This window comes from Poecilia mexicana, unplaced genomic scaffold (genome assembly GCF_051168715.1).
Source record: "Poecilia mexicana isolate PSO_F unplaced genomic scaffold, ASM5116871v1 scaffold_4, whole genome shotgun sequence".
Classification (NCBI taxonomy): Eukaryota; Metazoa; Chordata; class Actinopteri; order Cyprinodontiformes; family Poeciliidae; genus Poecilia; species Poecilia mexicana.
The window spans coordinates 12,165,401-12,178,480 of NW_028263373.1; the positions used below are offsets into that span (position 1 = coordinate 12,165,401).

General features: G+C 39.2%; 1 protein-coding gene across 1 annotated transcript; it reads left to right on the top strand.

The window, feature by feature from the left end:
* The first annotated feature begins 1,201 nt into the window (after positions 1-1,201).
* Positions 1,202-9,611, top strand: lpla (lipoprotein lipase a). Its single transcript, XM_015005654.2, has 10 exons — positions 1,202-1,551; positions 2,246-2,451; positions 3,636-3,815; positions 4,287-4,398; positions 5,113-5,355; positions 5,752-5,994; positions 6,618-6,738; positions 7,883-8,065; positions 8,150-8,257; positions 8,344-9,611. Exons 1-10 carry the CDS (start codon positions 1,446-1,448, stop codon positions 8,393-8,395), a joined length of 1,554 nt encoding a protein of 517 aa, XP_014861140.2. The 5' UTR covers positions 1,202-1,445; the 3' UTR covers positions 8,396-9,611.
* Positions 9,612-13,080: the final 3,469 nt, after the last annotated feature.

Here is a 13,080-nt window from a genome sequence, read left to right on the forward strand (position 1 = left end):
TTTAGATGACCAGTACATCATCAAGGAAATATGTGCTGCTGATGAGGCTGGTGGGTGATGGGTTGGGTCCAAGGCTGGTGGTGAAGATGGGTCAGAAGAAAATGAATTACTACGGCTGTTCAGTGATTGGATTTTTCAGCCAAACAGAAAATTTAAATAGTTCTGAATAAATCAAGAAAACTTGCCCTATTCCATGATCTCCCAATAATAAATTCTTAATATCATTCAAGATTTTGCTCTAGAGCTCGTTGCACGTCTTTGCAGTGCCTTTCGAAAACTATTGACACTTTTCCACATGTTGACATGTTGCAACAAAAAACTTTACAACATTTTATTTGGGTTTTTGTGTGACATACCTATACAAAGTAGTGTCCAGTACGGAGATGATCATACTATATGTGTTTTTTAAAACCAAATAAAAATCTGTGCTACATGTGCTGCGATTATAGCTGCAGGTCTCCTGGGTGCATCTCTTCCAACATTGTCACTTTTGTCAGAATTAGATATTTATAAAATGAAAGAATTGAGAGTAAATTCATCCATTGTCTAAACCGACTACATGTCTGTGCAAGGCTTGAGTTGGGCTTCACTCTGGACAGGTCACAAGTCCATCACAGGACAGTCAAATATACACTAAGCAAACAACCAAACCACACACACTCATATCAAGGACAAATTCAAGAGGTCATTTAACCCAACAACAGTCAGGTTTTTGGACTGCAGGAGGAAACTGGAGTACCTGGGGAAAACCAACCTGCTGCAGAAAATGTCTTGGCCAGGATTCCATCCTGTTTTGCCGCAATGCAGCAGCGCTAACAACCTTGCTGTCCTAAAAATAAAATGTTTCCTACAAACACAATGAATCAGGTTTTCTTTCAATAACTTGTTCAAAGAGCGCTTTTTAAATTAGTTAGAAACCTTTTAATATCCTAATGCATGACAAAAATACCTATTACCACATCATTTTGGCAGCAGATCAAAGGAAAGTGTCGGGTAATCACTAAAACCAGACACACGGACAGTTGGGAGCTGACACTAATGTTGCTCCGTAAATGAAACCTTCTGCTTGGCTGCCAGGGGCCCCGCTTTCCTCACAGCAGGATGACCAACCTCCTTAGGTTTTTTTTTTTTTTTAGAGCTGGGACAGCGTTTAGTCTCCGCCCCCCAAAACTTTCCAGCCAATCACGCTTGAGTATTCAAATAAGCCACCCATTAAGATGACCTGCAGCGGCAAATGTTACAGATCATAAGCAACTTCACCCTTAAACCGCAAACAGCTCACCACTTTGTCACCGGTGCTTTGGGTTTAAGTGGATCCATAACTATTCGACCAACCAAAAAAAACAAAACAAAAAAAAACCAAACAAACAAACAATAAAACCAAAACCAACAAAAAAACTTTAAAATCAAGAAATCCAAATCAAGAGGAAAAACTCAGTAACAATATGGGAAAAGAAATGATTTGCTTTGTGACTATTTGGATAACTTTGGGAAGCATCCACGCAACTTTTTCTTCAGATGTCGAACCCACCGCCAACTCAACTGCTTTTGGTAAGACTCACATTTATTCTGATGAGACTTTTAAACAGAACAAAACGAGAAGCAGGTTATAAATATGTGGATAGCAGGTTTATTACTGCACGCTGCTCCACTTTTGACCGATATTAACCCGTCTTTAAAAAGAGCGCAGGTCTGCATTCAGCTCCATGTGTGCGTGACGAAAAGCAGCAGGCAGGAGCTTTTTTTGTTGTTGGTCTGAGGATAGATAAGAGGAGGGAGGAAACGTTGGTTGAAGTTGATACAGAAAATAATTTCTTCACACAATAATGTTTATTCTTCTTTGAATTTAATAAAACACAACTGTTTTACTCAGGTTGAGCACAGTTTGCGCGTTGAATTTTAATTAGACCGACTCTTCTTAACACTCGCTCCGACCCATTAAGAATGATTCCTTTAGAGGAAAACTGAAAAACCCGCATTCAGTTATTTGGTTTAATTAAAAATGTAGAAATGCTATCGTGATATCAAGAAATTGAGTTTTCCCGGTAAAGATTCAGAAAGGACAAAAGGGGGCGACACTGTCACGCCTTATTTAGTCACTTAAAAAAAATACGTTGTTCACAATTAAGGACAATCAGCCAACTAGCATTTAAAATGCTTCTCCGTGAACAAATCCCAATTGTCCAACCTGACAGAACAGATTAACCCCAACGATCCGCTGCGCTCTCCGTTTGTTTTGCAACAGGAAACAGCACAGTCACCGATGCGCCTGTGCCAACCACCACTGAATGGATGACGGATTTCACTGACATCGTGTCCAAGTTCTCCCTGCGCACCGCCGAGCTCCCGGATGATGATATGTGCTACATGGTGGCCGGCAGACCAGAAACCATCACCGAGTGCGCATTCAACCCAGAAACCCAGACCTTCATTGTGATACATGGCTGGACGGTTAGTAACACTGAAACTAACTTTTTTTGTGTGCACAAAGCTTCTGCGCAGATATGTTTAGGCAGTGCAACATAAAAATGCATCACAGATACTGAGAAAAAAAAAAAAAGAAGTCCTGCAACATATGATGGCAAAAAGCACAAGCTGTGGAGGGGACACGGCACACAGTCCATGCATGCATCTTCTGCTGTAATTTGATTTAAAACCAGTCATGCTGCACAATTTGAACCTGATGATACCTTGGCCAGTCTCCAACAGAACACAGAGGCAGTGCTGGATAAACCACGCCATATGGCAGCTGACCTCAGACACTGACCTGACCATGTGTGCATTGTCAGTCACATGTTTTCTGCAGCACAAGCTAAACTACTATGGAAGTAAAACAAAATGGGAGAATGAAAACATGATCTCACTCAAATAATAAGAAATATTGATAATAAATGCAAGAGAAGTTGAGTCTTCTCCAGCTCTGCTTTGTCCTTTAACCTGCTGCTGTTCACCACCTGTCAGACGGCGATAATAATTGTTTTACGCCTTTGCTTACAAAAAAGACAAATTTGGAATATTTCAGAAATAGTTAAAATCTCAGAAAACGTGGACAGTTTATGATGTGGAAAATGAAAAAGTCCCACACTGCTGTGATCAGCATGTCTGGTCACCAGCTGACTTCAGTTTGGCTATCAGAGCAGATAGCCTGACTAATTAACCAGCTCACATCATGTGTTGGGCATTTAAAATGCAGACTGGCAAACCAAAAGGGATGAAATACTGTCCAATAACCTCTTAGAAAGTAGTGCACATTCAATATTTATGATGCACAATACAAAAACTGTGATAGCAATACTCAAACTATTACATGCTATATAATCTTAACAGCAGTTTGAGTGATTTTGCTTCCCTTTTCTACACCATGTTGATGCTCAGGATTATTACTCATATTTAGCATAGTGAAGGTTCTCATACCAGTCGATTCCTTGACAGTGCAAACGCGATGAGAAACTGGTGTTACTTGGTTACATTAATACAGTCTTATGTTTCACAGTTCTTTGAAACATAAGGCATCAACAGCACAAAACGTGACTATCGGCATTTACCTGCAAACTTTGTAAAAATGCAGGTAAATGTTTTTGTTCAAACATCATGGGCCACAGTTTCACCTGCTGCTTTTATGTTTTGCCCTGCAGGTAACAGGGATGTTTGAGAGCTGGGTCCCCAAGCTGGTGTCCGCCCTGTATGAGCGCGTGCCAACTGCAAACGTGATCGTGGTGGATTGGCTGACCCGCGCCAACCAGCACTACCCCACCTCCGCAGCCTACACCAAGCTGGTTGGCCGAGACGTGGCCAAGTTCGTTACCTGGCTGCAGGTGAGCCGTTGGATCGCCCTCCCTCTGCATTAGCTTTTTGAGTTCTGTAAATATAACATGTGACAATTGTTGAGTTCACATTATTGGCTAAAATCTGCTCCGTAATGCTCTGTTCCCAATGAGGCCATGTGGTTGCGTTTGTCTACGCTATGAGATTTTAAATGGCTATAAACACATTTTATAGTCATGTCTGCGGCTATCGCTGCGAGGCTTAGTGTTAGTGAGGGCACGGCTTTTGCAACAGCCCAAAGCTTTCCCTTTGCTTACGCAACTTCAAACTTTAAAAGCAGTCTAGAATTTGGCATAGCATGAAATTGCACCGAATCCTTTCTCTGGATTGTTTCCCACATTCATTCCTGGGGCAGAATGCTTCAGAGCCTTGCCAAGTACAGCTTGCATTTCTGCAGGCTTCCCTGTCGATTGTGTTAAGGCGTTCCTTGCACACGCCTGACCTGTTTTGTTGCTTTGCAGAAAGAGCTGCAGTTGCCCTGGGAGAGGATTCATCTTTTGGGATACAGTCTGGGAGCACATGTGGCCGGCATTGCTGGAGACCTCACTGACCATAAGATCAGCAGGATCACAGGTGACTCCTGTTAAATGACTACCAGGATTCCTGTACAGTTTGAAAAAGTTAGCAGTTTGATTTAAAGGTTTTGCAGTTTTGGTTCAGTATCAATCCATCCGTTAATGACATAACTTCATATAAAGTATTAGATCTATGGTATTTATATGCTAAAAATGGTTAAAGGCGGCCGAGGACTTTGAAAAATTGACTCAATTTTGACATATAGGAACGTTGGGTTATAATCTAAATTCAAAAAAAGACCTAGATAAAGTTGTGAAAATGTTGTAACTACATGTTTTTAACATGCTGTTTGGTTATTTTAGTATTAAATTGAGTTCTTAAGGTTATTGGTGCGTACTTTCATGTATGTACGTCCGAGTCTGTCAGCCTCTACATTCCAGGCCTCCATTGTGTGTGTGTGTGTGTGCATGCAGCCAATTTGTTTCAGATTTAGAGCTCCAATTTGCTCCTATGAAGTTGATCCAGCTTTAAAATCTCTCTGACCTCCTTCAAATAATGGTGTGTTTACTAGATCTGAGAGCAGTGGGCCATTAAGCACCATCAAACATTTTTTTTTTTTTTTTTTTGCCTGCACCAATCAGAAGGAGGTCAGACTGAGAACAGACTTTCAAGCCTTTAATGCTTTGAAACACAACGGTTCCAAATGGTAGCATTTTATCTCCAGTCACGTTTATCTCCACAGCTGATCGATTGTTTTGTTCTCGTGCCCAGGTCTGGATCCCGCCGGTCCCACCTTTGAGCACGCAGACGAGCAGAGCACTCTGTCCCGAGGCGATGCCCAGTTTGTGGACGTCCTGCACACCAACACCAGAGGCTCTCCAGACCGCAGCATTGGCATCCAGAGGCCAGTGGGCCACATTGACATTTACCCTAACGGAGGAACCTTCCAACCGGGTTGTGACATCCAGAATACCTTGCTGGGGATTGCATCAGAAGGGATCAAGGGCCTCCAAAGTATGTAACTCAAAATCTCCCAGGCTTCTAGAGACAATGAATTAGCTTTGTTTTTTAATTATACTAGTCTTAGGAATAATATATTGTTAGCAGATTTCAGTCAGAAGTCAGGCAGGTGCTTGCTAAAACAAATGGTTGCAGGTTAAAGTGTCTTTGCCTCCAATCATAACATTCCAAGCTAAAAACATGAAGTGAGCAAAAATATCTGGTGTATTTCCTCAATATTTTGTTGCTTCATGCTTTTAGAAACCAGAACATAGCGTTGGATGCCTTCTGGTCCTCGTTTGTGACTGTTTATGAATGAAAAAAGGAGAACAAACACCAGGAAGTAATTTTTAGCCTTCGCCAGCGTTTATCTGCAAAAACCGAAGAGTCTTCTTGCCTTCTTGTTTGCAGATATGGATCAGCTTATCAAATGCTCCCATGAGCGCTCCATCCACTTGTTCATTGACTCGCTGCTGAACACCCAGCAGCAGAGCATGGCCTACCGCTGCAACTCCAAGGACGCCTTCAACAAGGGAATGTGCCTGAGCTGCAGGAAGAACCGATGCAACAAGCTTGGCTACAACATCAACAAGGTCCGGACGGCCCGCAGTGCCAGGATGTACCTCAAGACTCGGGATATGATGCCTTACAAAGGTAAATCTCCACAGAAACGGTGTGAAACTAAAGTAAACTCGACTTTTTCCACGGAGACGGAAATTTGTACTTGAATATTGACTGCAAGAACAGAAAGGGAATCTGTTTAACATCTAAGAAAAGTAGAAAAGTCTTCCTGGATTTACATGCTTTAGTCTGCATCATTGGGAGTTAAATCGTGCACATGCCTTCATTAAAAGTAATCCTCAGATTATTTGCTACCGTGACTCGATGCGGTTAGAGTAAATGCGTCTCCTTGGACCCGACAGTGATTGTGGAAACTTGATACAGCTTCACAAGGACAGCAAGCTCGGTGCATTCATGAGGTCATGGGTATTTTAGTTGCTAAAGTATGCTGAAGTAAAGTGATACCTGTGCATTACTTTGGCAGTGGAAAAGTTTTTTGTCATTGTTTTTTTTTAGAAATCACAAATCAGCAAATGTGTAAACATTTACTTGATAAATAGCAAGCTGTTTCAAGAGCTTCTAAGGGTCTGCACATGCATGCTTGAAGCCAAACAAGAATATACTAATCGGTGTCTAAAGCTCTAGTCAAGGGTTAAATAAAGCCTAAGTAGAAATGTATCATTTCACTGAGAGTGAATCTTCTTTCCATCCTGCAGTTTTCCATTACCAAGTGAAGGCACACTTCTTCAGCAAGGACAAACAGAGCTTCAGTGAGCAGCCAATCAAGATTTCACTGTACGGAACCCACGGAGAGAAGGAGGACATCCCGCTTGTCCTGTACGTACACGAAGCTGAGCGTGCAACACAAAGACATGCCACTCTGCAACAGTGTTGTTCACCAGCATTTGTTGGTGGAAATGAGGGTCTAAGACCGATTTCAGGTTTCAGGTTTTGTGAAAACATGGCAATTCTGATTTTAGATCATTTCTAAAAAAAAAAAACTACAAACTGCTTTTTTTTTTTTTTTTTACCAAGAAAACTAAACTTAAAGCACAAATATCCTAATAATAAAACATTCATAGTAAACTAAAAAAAAAAAGCAAAATTCTCAATTGCATCATTGAAAATCCACAAACATATTGTGGATATATGTTTGTGGATAAGGGTATCTATAAGTAAAATCAGAGCAAAAATAATACAAAATTAGTGTATTTAATTTACTCTTTTACATACAGATTATAGGTTGCTAATAATTTTGTATACCTCAAAATACAGAAGTGGACTGTAACAAAATATATTCCTTTCTTCTCTATATATTCATTTAATACAAATAATTTCTGTCTTAACAATAAAAACAACTTCATATTTAAGAGGATGTGATTTTAGATTTATGTTAGTAAAATCACTCATTCCTTTATCAGTGTTTCTACGGTCGATTATTAATAATGCACAGCAGGACCCGAAGGGGACGTCACACTGTGTGTGTTAGAGAATGGGTGATGTTTCACAGTTAAACAGGATTTCACTAATATTACCAAAGTCAAAAAGACTGCAGAATGGATGATCTAAATGGTTTATAGCATCTTCTGTTAGAGCGACTATCAGAGTTATCTTGGTTAGCATAACAAAATGCAACCAGTTGTCCATTTGTTTTCCCTTTAGCAAAGGTAGACCCTTACTTTACCTAAGCCTCCTGCAGCTTTTAGGCGTTTTATTACTCCAACAAGTCAGTGGGACTAAAAACAGCTAACTTTCAATCTCCTTCCTCTAGTCATTACTTCTACCGTGAAGAGAAATGTGATCAGCTTAATCCGATAGATAAAATGGATTCAATAATAAGAAAAATTATTTCATTTTTTAGGCTAAGTTTAAAATGTATGAATTCTGGTCAGCAGCCAGTTTCTCAGTGAATCTTTACATATTAATACATACTAATCAAATATGCCAATATCTGATCATATTTCCCACTTCAACCCATCAGGCCCTCCCTTGACAGCAACAGCACCTCGTCCTTCCTGATCACCACCGACGTGGACATCGGTGACCTGATGATCGTCAAGATTCGCTGGGAGAAGGACGCACTTTTCAGCTGGTCCGACCTTTGGGGCAGCAGCAAGTTTCACCTCCGAAAGCTCCGCATCAAATGTGGCGAGACTCAGTCCAAGTGAGTTCCTGGTCTCTAACATTTACTTACTCAAGAATTAAGTATTTATTGTTGACTGAACATATATTATCTGTGTGACTGCAGGGTGATCTTTAACGCAAAGGAAGGAGAGTTTGCTTACCTTGTTAGGGGAGGGGAAAATGCAGTCTTTGTCAAGTCAAAAGAAGACACACTGAGCCGTAAAGAAAGACAGTAAGTCACTCATCTCCCAACAGACTCAAATCCTGATGAACCTAAACCCGATCGAATCTGATGTTTTAATCTTTTCTTCCCGCCAGGATGCACAGACTCAAGACGCAGGGTAGTCTCTTTGGTCAGAACGAGGCTTGAAGAAAACTTGAAATTACTCACCGGAATCATCATCCATCTCTAGCAGCGCAGCCAAAGATGGACAGCACACAGAAACACTGGGGAACCATGTGCAGACACCTGGACACTTAGTGAAAGCTCCCGTCTTCCTACTTCTGCCCTGAAACCAGCCCAACCTCATCCACAGTTTATGAAATCAGTCTTCTTCTGACTTCATGGGTCTCTCTTCAAATTCTGCTGCTGCTGCAAAAAAGTTACTGGTTTTGTTTTTGAGGATGTGCTTGTTTTGTTTTGTTGTTAAACAACTGTCCATTTTAAGTAGCTATTGCTGCTTTGTAATCATTGTTTATGCTTGTGTATCATGTATGAACTGTTTTTACTGACTTTGATGTAATTTCACAACCCTGAAATGTTGTGTTTCCTTTGCCTATGTGAACTGGGATTATTGATGACCTGTAAATGATTCTTAGTGATAGGCATAATCATGGCACATTTCTGTGTTTGCTTTTGTTTTCTAATCAACCATTTTGTGCCCACAGTTACATTTTTTAAACCACTAATTACCGACAATCGACAGGGACCAAAGAAACTTTCGCTATTTACTGAAGTCGATCGTAGTGTTCCTTGTAAATACTGTAATCAGAATCAGCGATCTTTTCCTTTTGAACATGAGCCACATGCTAACACCTAATCTCTTGAAGTGTTGTTTGTTCTTTGATTTTGCTGCGTTTTGTGTCATTGGTCAGCATTTAAGATGTGAAGAATGGTCAAACTGCACCATATTAGTGATTTGCATTCTTTCATTTCAGTATTTTTAAGTACAGTGAATCACAGCCATTCATTTAATTATCCAGAATCAGAGTTCCAACTCATAGTTTTACGCAGAACCACAAATTGAGCCTAAAAGAAAGAAAGAAAAAAAAAAAATCACCAAACATTAAACAAGCCTTAATGTTCTCCATACATCTCAAGACGAAGACGTCACACTGTATTTATTGATTGTACATTTATATATTTGTATATGAAGCTGTAATATATGTTGGCAGGCTTGCAATGCTGCTTGTATTTCTATAATTGAAGCATTTTTAAATGTTTTTCATGGAAACAGCTTTGGGAGCGTTGGTTAGACTGAGCCAGCTATCGAGAGCATTGACTTTTTTAATGAACCGGAATCCGGTGCACTGTTTCATAGAAAGAGCCCAGGAATGGTATAATAAAGAGCTACACCCCAGATCAAGATATTTTCTCCTGCTCAAGTTGCTTTTGAAAAATTATTGAATTTATAAATACGCTGGACACAGATGTTTGCCAGGGGCCTGTGTAAGTGGTGTTTTCATCAGGTGGACCCTGATTTTCCTCCATATATGAACAAAACAGGCTCTAAGTTGGAACAAAATGTTAGTATACATGCCTTTTCATCTCACCTCTCGACAACTTGACAGCTTCTGCAAGTCTGAGCAAGATAATGAGGGTAAGAGCTCTTATCCAGTATCAGGAAATTCTTGAGGACAATTTCATGTCATCTGTAAAATAGTTGAGGCTGTGTGCCTTTTGACCTTCAAACACCAATGATAAAATTCACCAAGGCTTGGTTCATGAAGGACTCCTTGAAGATACTGGTGTTTGTAATATGCACACAAAGTCAAAAATATCCCAGAACTTTATGCTTTTTTTTTCTCCATTTCCGGCAGGCCAAGATTCTGAAACAAACCCAAAACGGATGTCTGGCTAAAAATCGCAGCTCAAAACAGATCAAATTTACTACAGGAAGTACTAAAGATCGCTATGTGCAATATGGGTGCCTGTTTCTGAGAGCCTGGTTCCAATCAGAACCAGATATTAATTTCTATGTGCAAATGGCCTGATTTTGGCATTTTGTTTGTTGGTGTAGAGGTTCTGGATTATTAATTTCAGCATTTGGACAGTCGGTGCCATGTGTCGATGTCTGTAGTTGGTGCCATTAAGTAGGGGTTAAAGTTTGACTGGTTCACAGTTATGTTAAGAATATGAAAACATCATTGTTAAGCAATCATCGTTTCATAAGAAGTAAAATCTGGGGTTATTCCATTCCAGCTTTCTAGTCAGAAGATAGTCTGAATTTAAAATTAAAAAAAAAATCTCCCTCCTCAGTTACGTGATGCATGGGTTATGTGAGGTTATTTTATGGTTTAGTCAGGGCTCAGCTTCCTCTTAACAAGGGTTGGTACTTCATATATGCAAACCATCAATCCGCTGCCTGTACCCACTTCTCCATGTAAGGTCACAGCGGGCCCAGTGCCCGTCTCCTGGTGCCTGTCACCAATCACAAGATAACACAAAGAAACATGAACACACTCACAAGAAAACAACGGAAAGAGACAAGGAAACTTAAGATGCAAATAATTGGACTGTGAGAGAAAGTCTGAGTATCCAGAAAGAACCTACAAACCCACCATATGGTTCGAACCCGAGGCCTTCTTCATGCCAAGCAGCTGTTTTAAGAAGTGCACCACCATTCAAGATTCATTTCAAACATTGTGACATTAATTACAACCATTGCTAAATAGATTTACATATCTGTATAACATACAAAACTATATAACATACAATGTGAATACAAAAAGGCTATTAATAGACAAAATTACTTGCAAATAATACAAAATATGAATGATACAAAACAAATTAAAGACGTCATACCCACAGAGAAGACTCCAGGTCTACCATGCAGCTCCCAAACAAACCAGGAAAAAAGGAAAGCTGGAAAATGAAAGAAAACAAGAACATGAAACAAAAGCACTAAGCAGAAATTATGATGAGCTGCACAAAAAATCAGAAACGGGCCCAAATATGCAAAATCATGAAAAACGGAACAAAACCACAGCAACCATAAAAAACCCCATTAAGACCAAAACAGTTTCAATAAACCAAACCTGTGTGTGGCTGGTGTCACTGAACTCAATTAATTTGGTTAATTACAACTTATTTATGATTTACCAAGAGTGGTGACTGCATTTTCACATGGGACCAATTTAAAGCTTAAATAACTTCATTCCTTTCCGAAATTAAATGACGATTTGAAAACCTTTAGTATTTTCTTGGGGTAAAGGTGTAAAGAAAATGGATGGATGGATGGATGGGATTTTTTGATGATCATTTAAACGTGACAAAAGCGACAATGTGACGAAAAAACAGAGAAAATCTGAAAGCTGACAGATCCATTGCAGCACTGTTTATTAAAAGATGTTTTTTTGTGCACCTATAAGCAGCATAAAAATATGAAAGCTTATGTTTTTAGCTTTTGTTTGGTGCAGGAAACTTGAGATGCTGATAAAAGGCTGCTTTTCCGAAGGCCTGTTAACGGAAAGACAATCCGATATCCAACGTTTCATCGCTGTGGTCCAGAAAACCAATTCTATCTAAAAGTAATGAAACTGTACCGTGACAAATATGAGTGGGGGAAAAAAAAATCCTAAAACATAATTGGAACCTATAAAACAAGATGGAAGATATTCTAACTCATTTGGTCAGTAAGGACTGATTAATTAATAAATGTGGGTGTCATCAGAGTAGCAGCTGACATGTTCATCATGTTCCCTGAAAATAATACAAACAGGAGACCAGAATAGACAGAGCAGAAGTGCATGGTCCAGAATCCGGTGTATCAACAAAACTAACCATGAAAAGTATTGAAAAAAATGTCTTGGGTAACTGATAGACAACATAATAATAGAACAGAAAAAGCAAAACGAAGAGTTAATATCTTAAAGAAAAATTCTGCAAACTTCAACCAAGCAGAAAACAGGAGTTGAGGCACTGCAGGGACAATAATAAACAAATTAAAAGCAATCTATGAACATCACAACTCAGGCAAATGAATGGGGGAAACACTGTTAATAGGTGTCCAAATGAGGTCTTTCATTTCTCACTTAAAGTTGTGATTTCAAGTTTTGGTGTTTTTCCAGCTGTGGGCTGGGAAAGATTACGCTTTTTATTTTTCCTTGAATAACATTTGATTGGAAAAAAGTTTACAAAATAAGTGGTGTTAAGTGCCGAGTTGTTTAACGACTCTTAGTCACACCAGGAGATAATAGGCCTTCGGTGATTCCCAGAGGTGTTGTCATGATCCTGAAACATCTGGGATTCATCCCGGCCCATGAGTGGTTGAATTTGTTTCAGCAAATTAGTCTGGGTTGGTTTTAAACAATTTTATATTAAAAAATAGTTGCACCAGAGAGTTTTTAATGAATGTGAAATAAACAAGAAATATGGTCCAACAATTATTTCCAACAATTTGTGAGATATAGAAAAATTGTATTAAAAAAATGCATTTTTGTCTGTCAAAGGCTGCTGCTCTTATCACAGAAACTTTAATCACTTAATGTCTAATAAATGTGATCCTCTTCTCTACTTTAACTCCAATTTAAATCTCATCCAAATGTTCAATTATGGCCGATTTTTCATGTATTTTGAGAAGTAACTTGATTTTCTCCAGTTTTGTCATGACTTCAACACCAACTTATTTTTTTATATATTTTTTCTGAAATCTCACCACAGCTTTGAAAATAAATGGGCTTTAAAACAGGTTTTTAGCACTGATTAATGCTCCTTTATAGATACTCACAATAGACAAAGGCTTTTAAACTAGATATGTTTTTTGCTATGTTTTGTGATTAATTCATTCAATTGTTTTTTCTCCTTTTACTTTACTTCTACTCAGGGTTTAGGTA

Coding starts and splice junctions, on each gene's coding strand:
- lpla (XM_015005654.2), top strand. CDS start 1,446: ATGGGAAAAGAAATGATTTGCTTTGTGACTATTTGGATAACTTTGGGA. Junction 3,816..4,286: donor AGTTCGTTACCTGGCTGCAG/GTGAGCCGTTGG, acceptor GTTGCTTTGCAG/AAAGAGCTGCAGTTGCCCTG. Junction 5,995..6,617: donor GGATATGATGCCTTACAAAG/GTAAATCTCCAC, acceptor TCCATCCTGCAG/TTTTCCATTACCAAGTGAAG.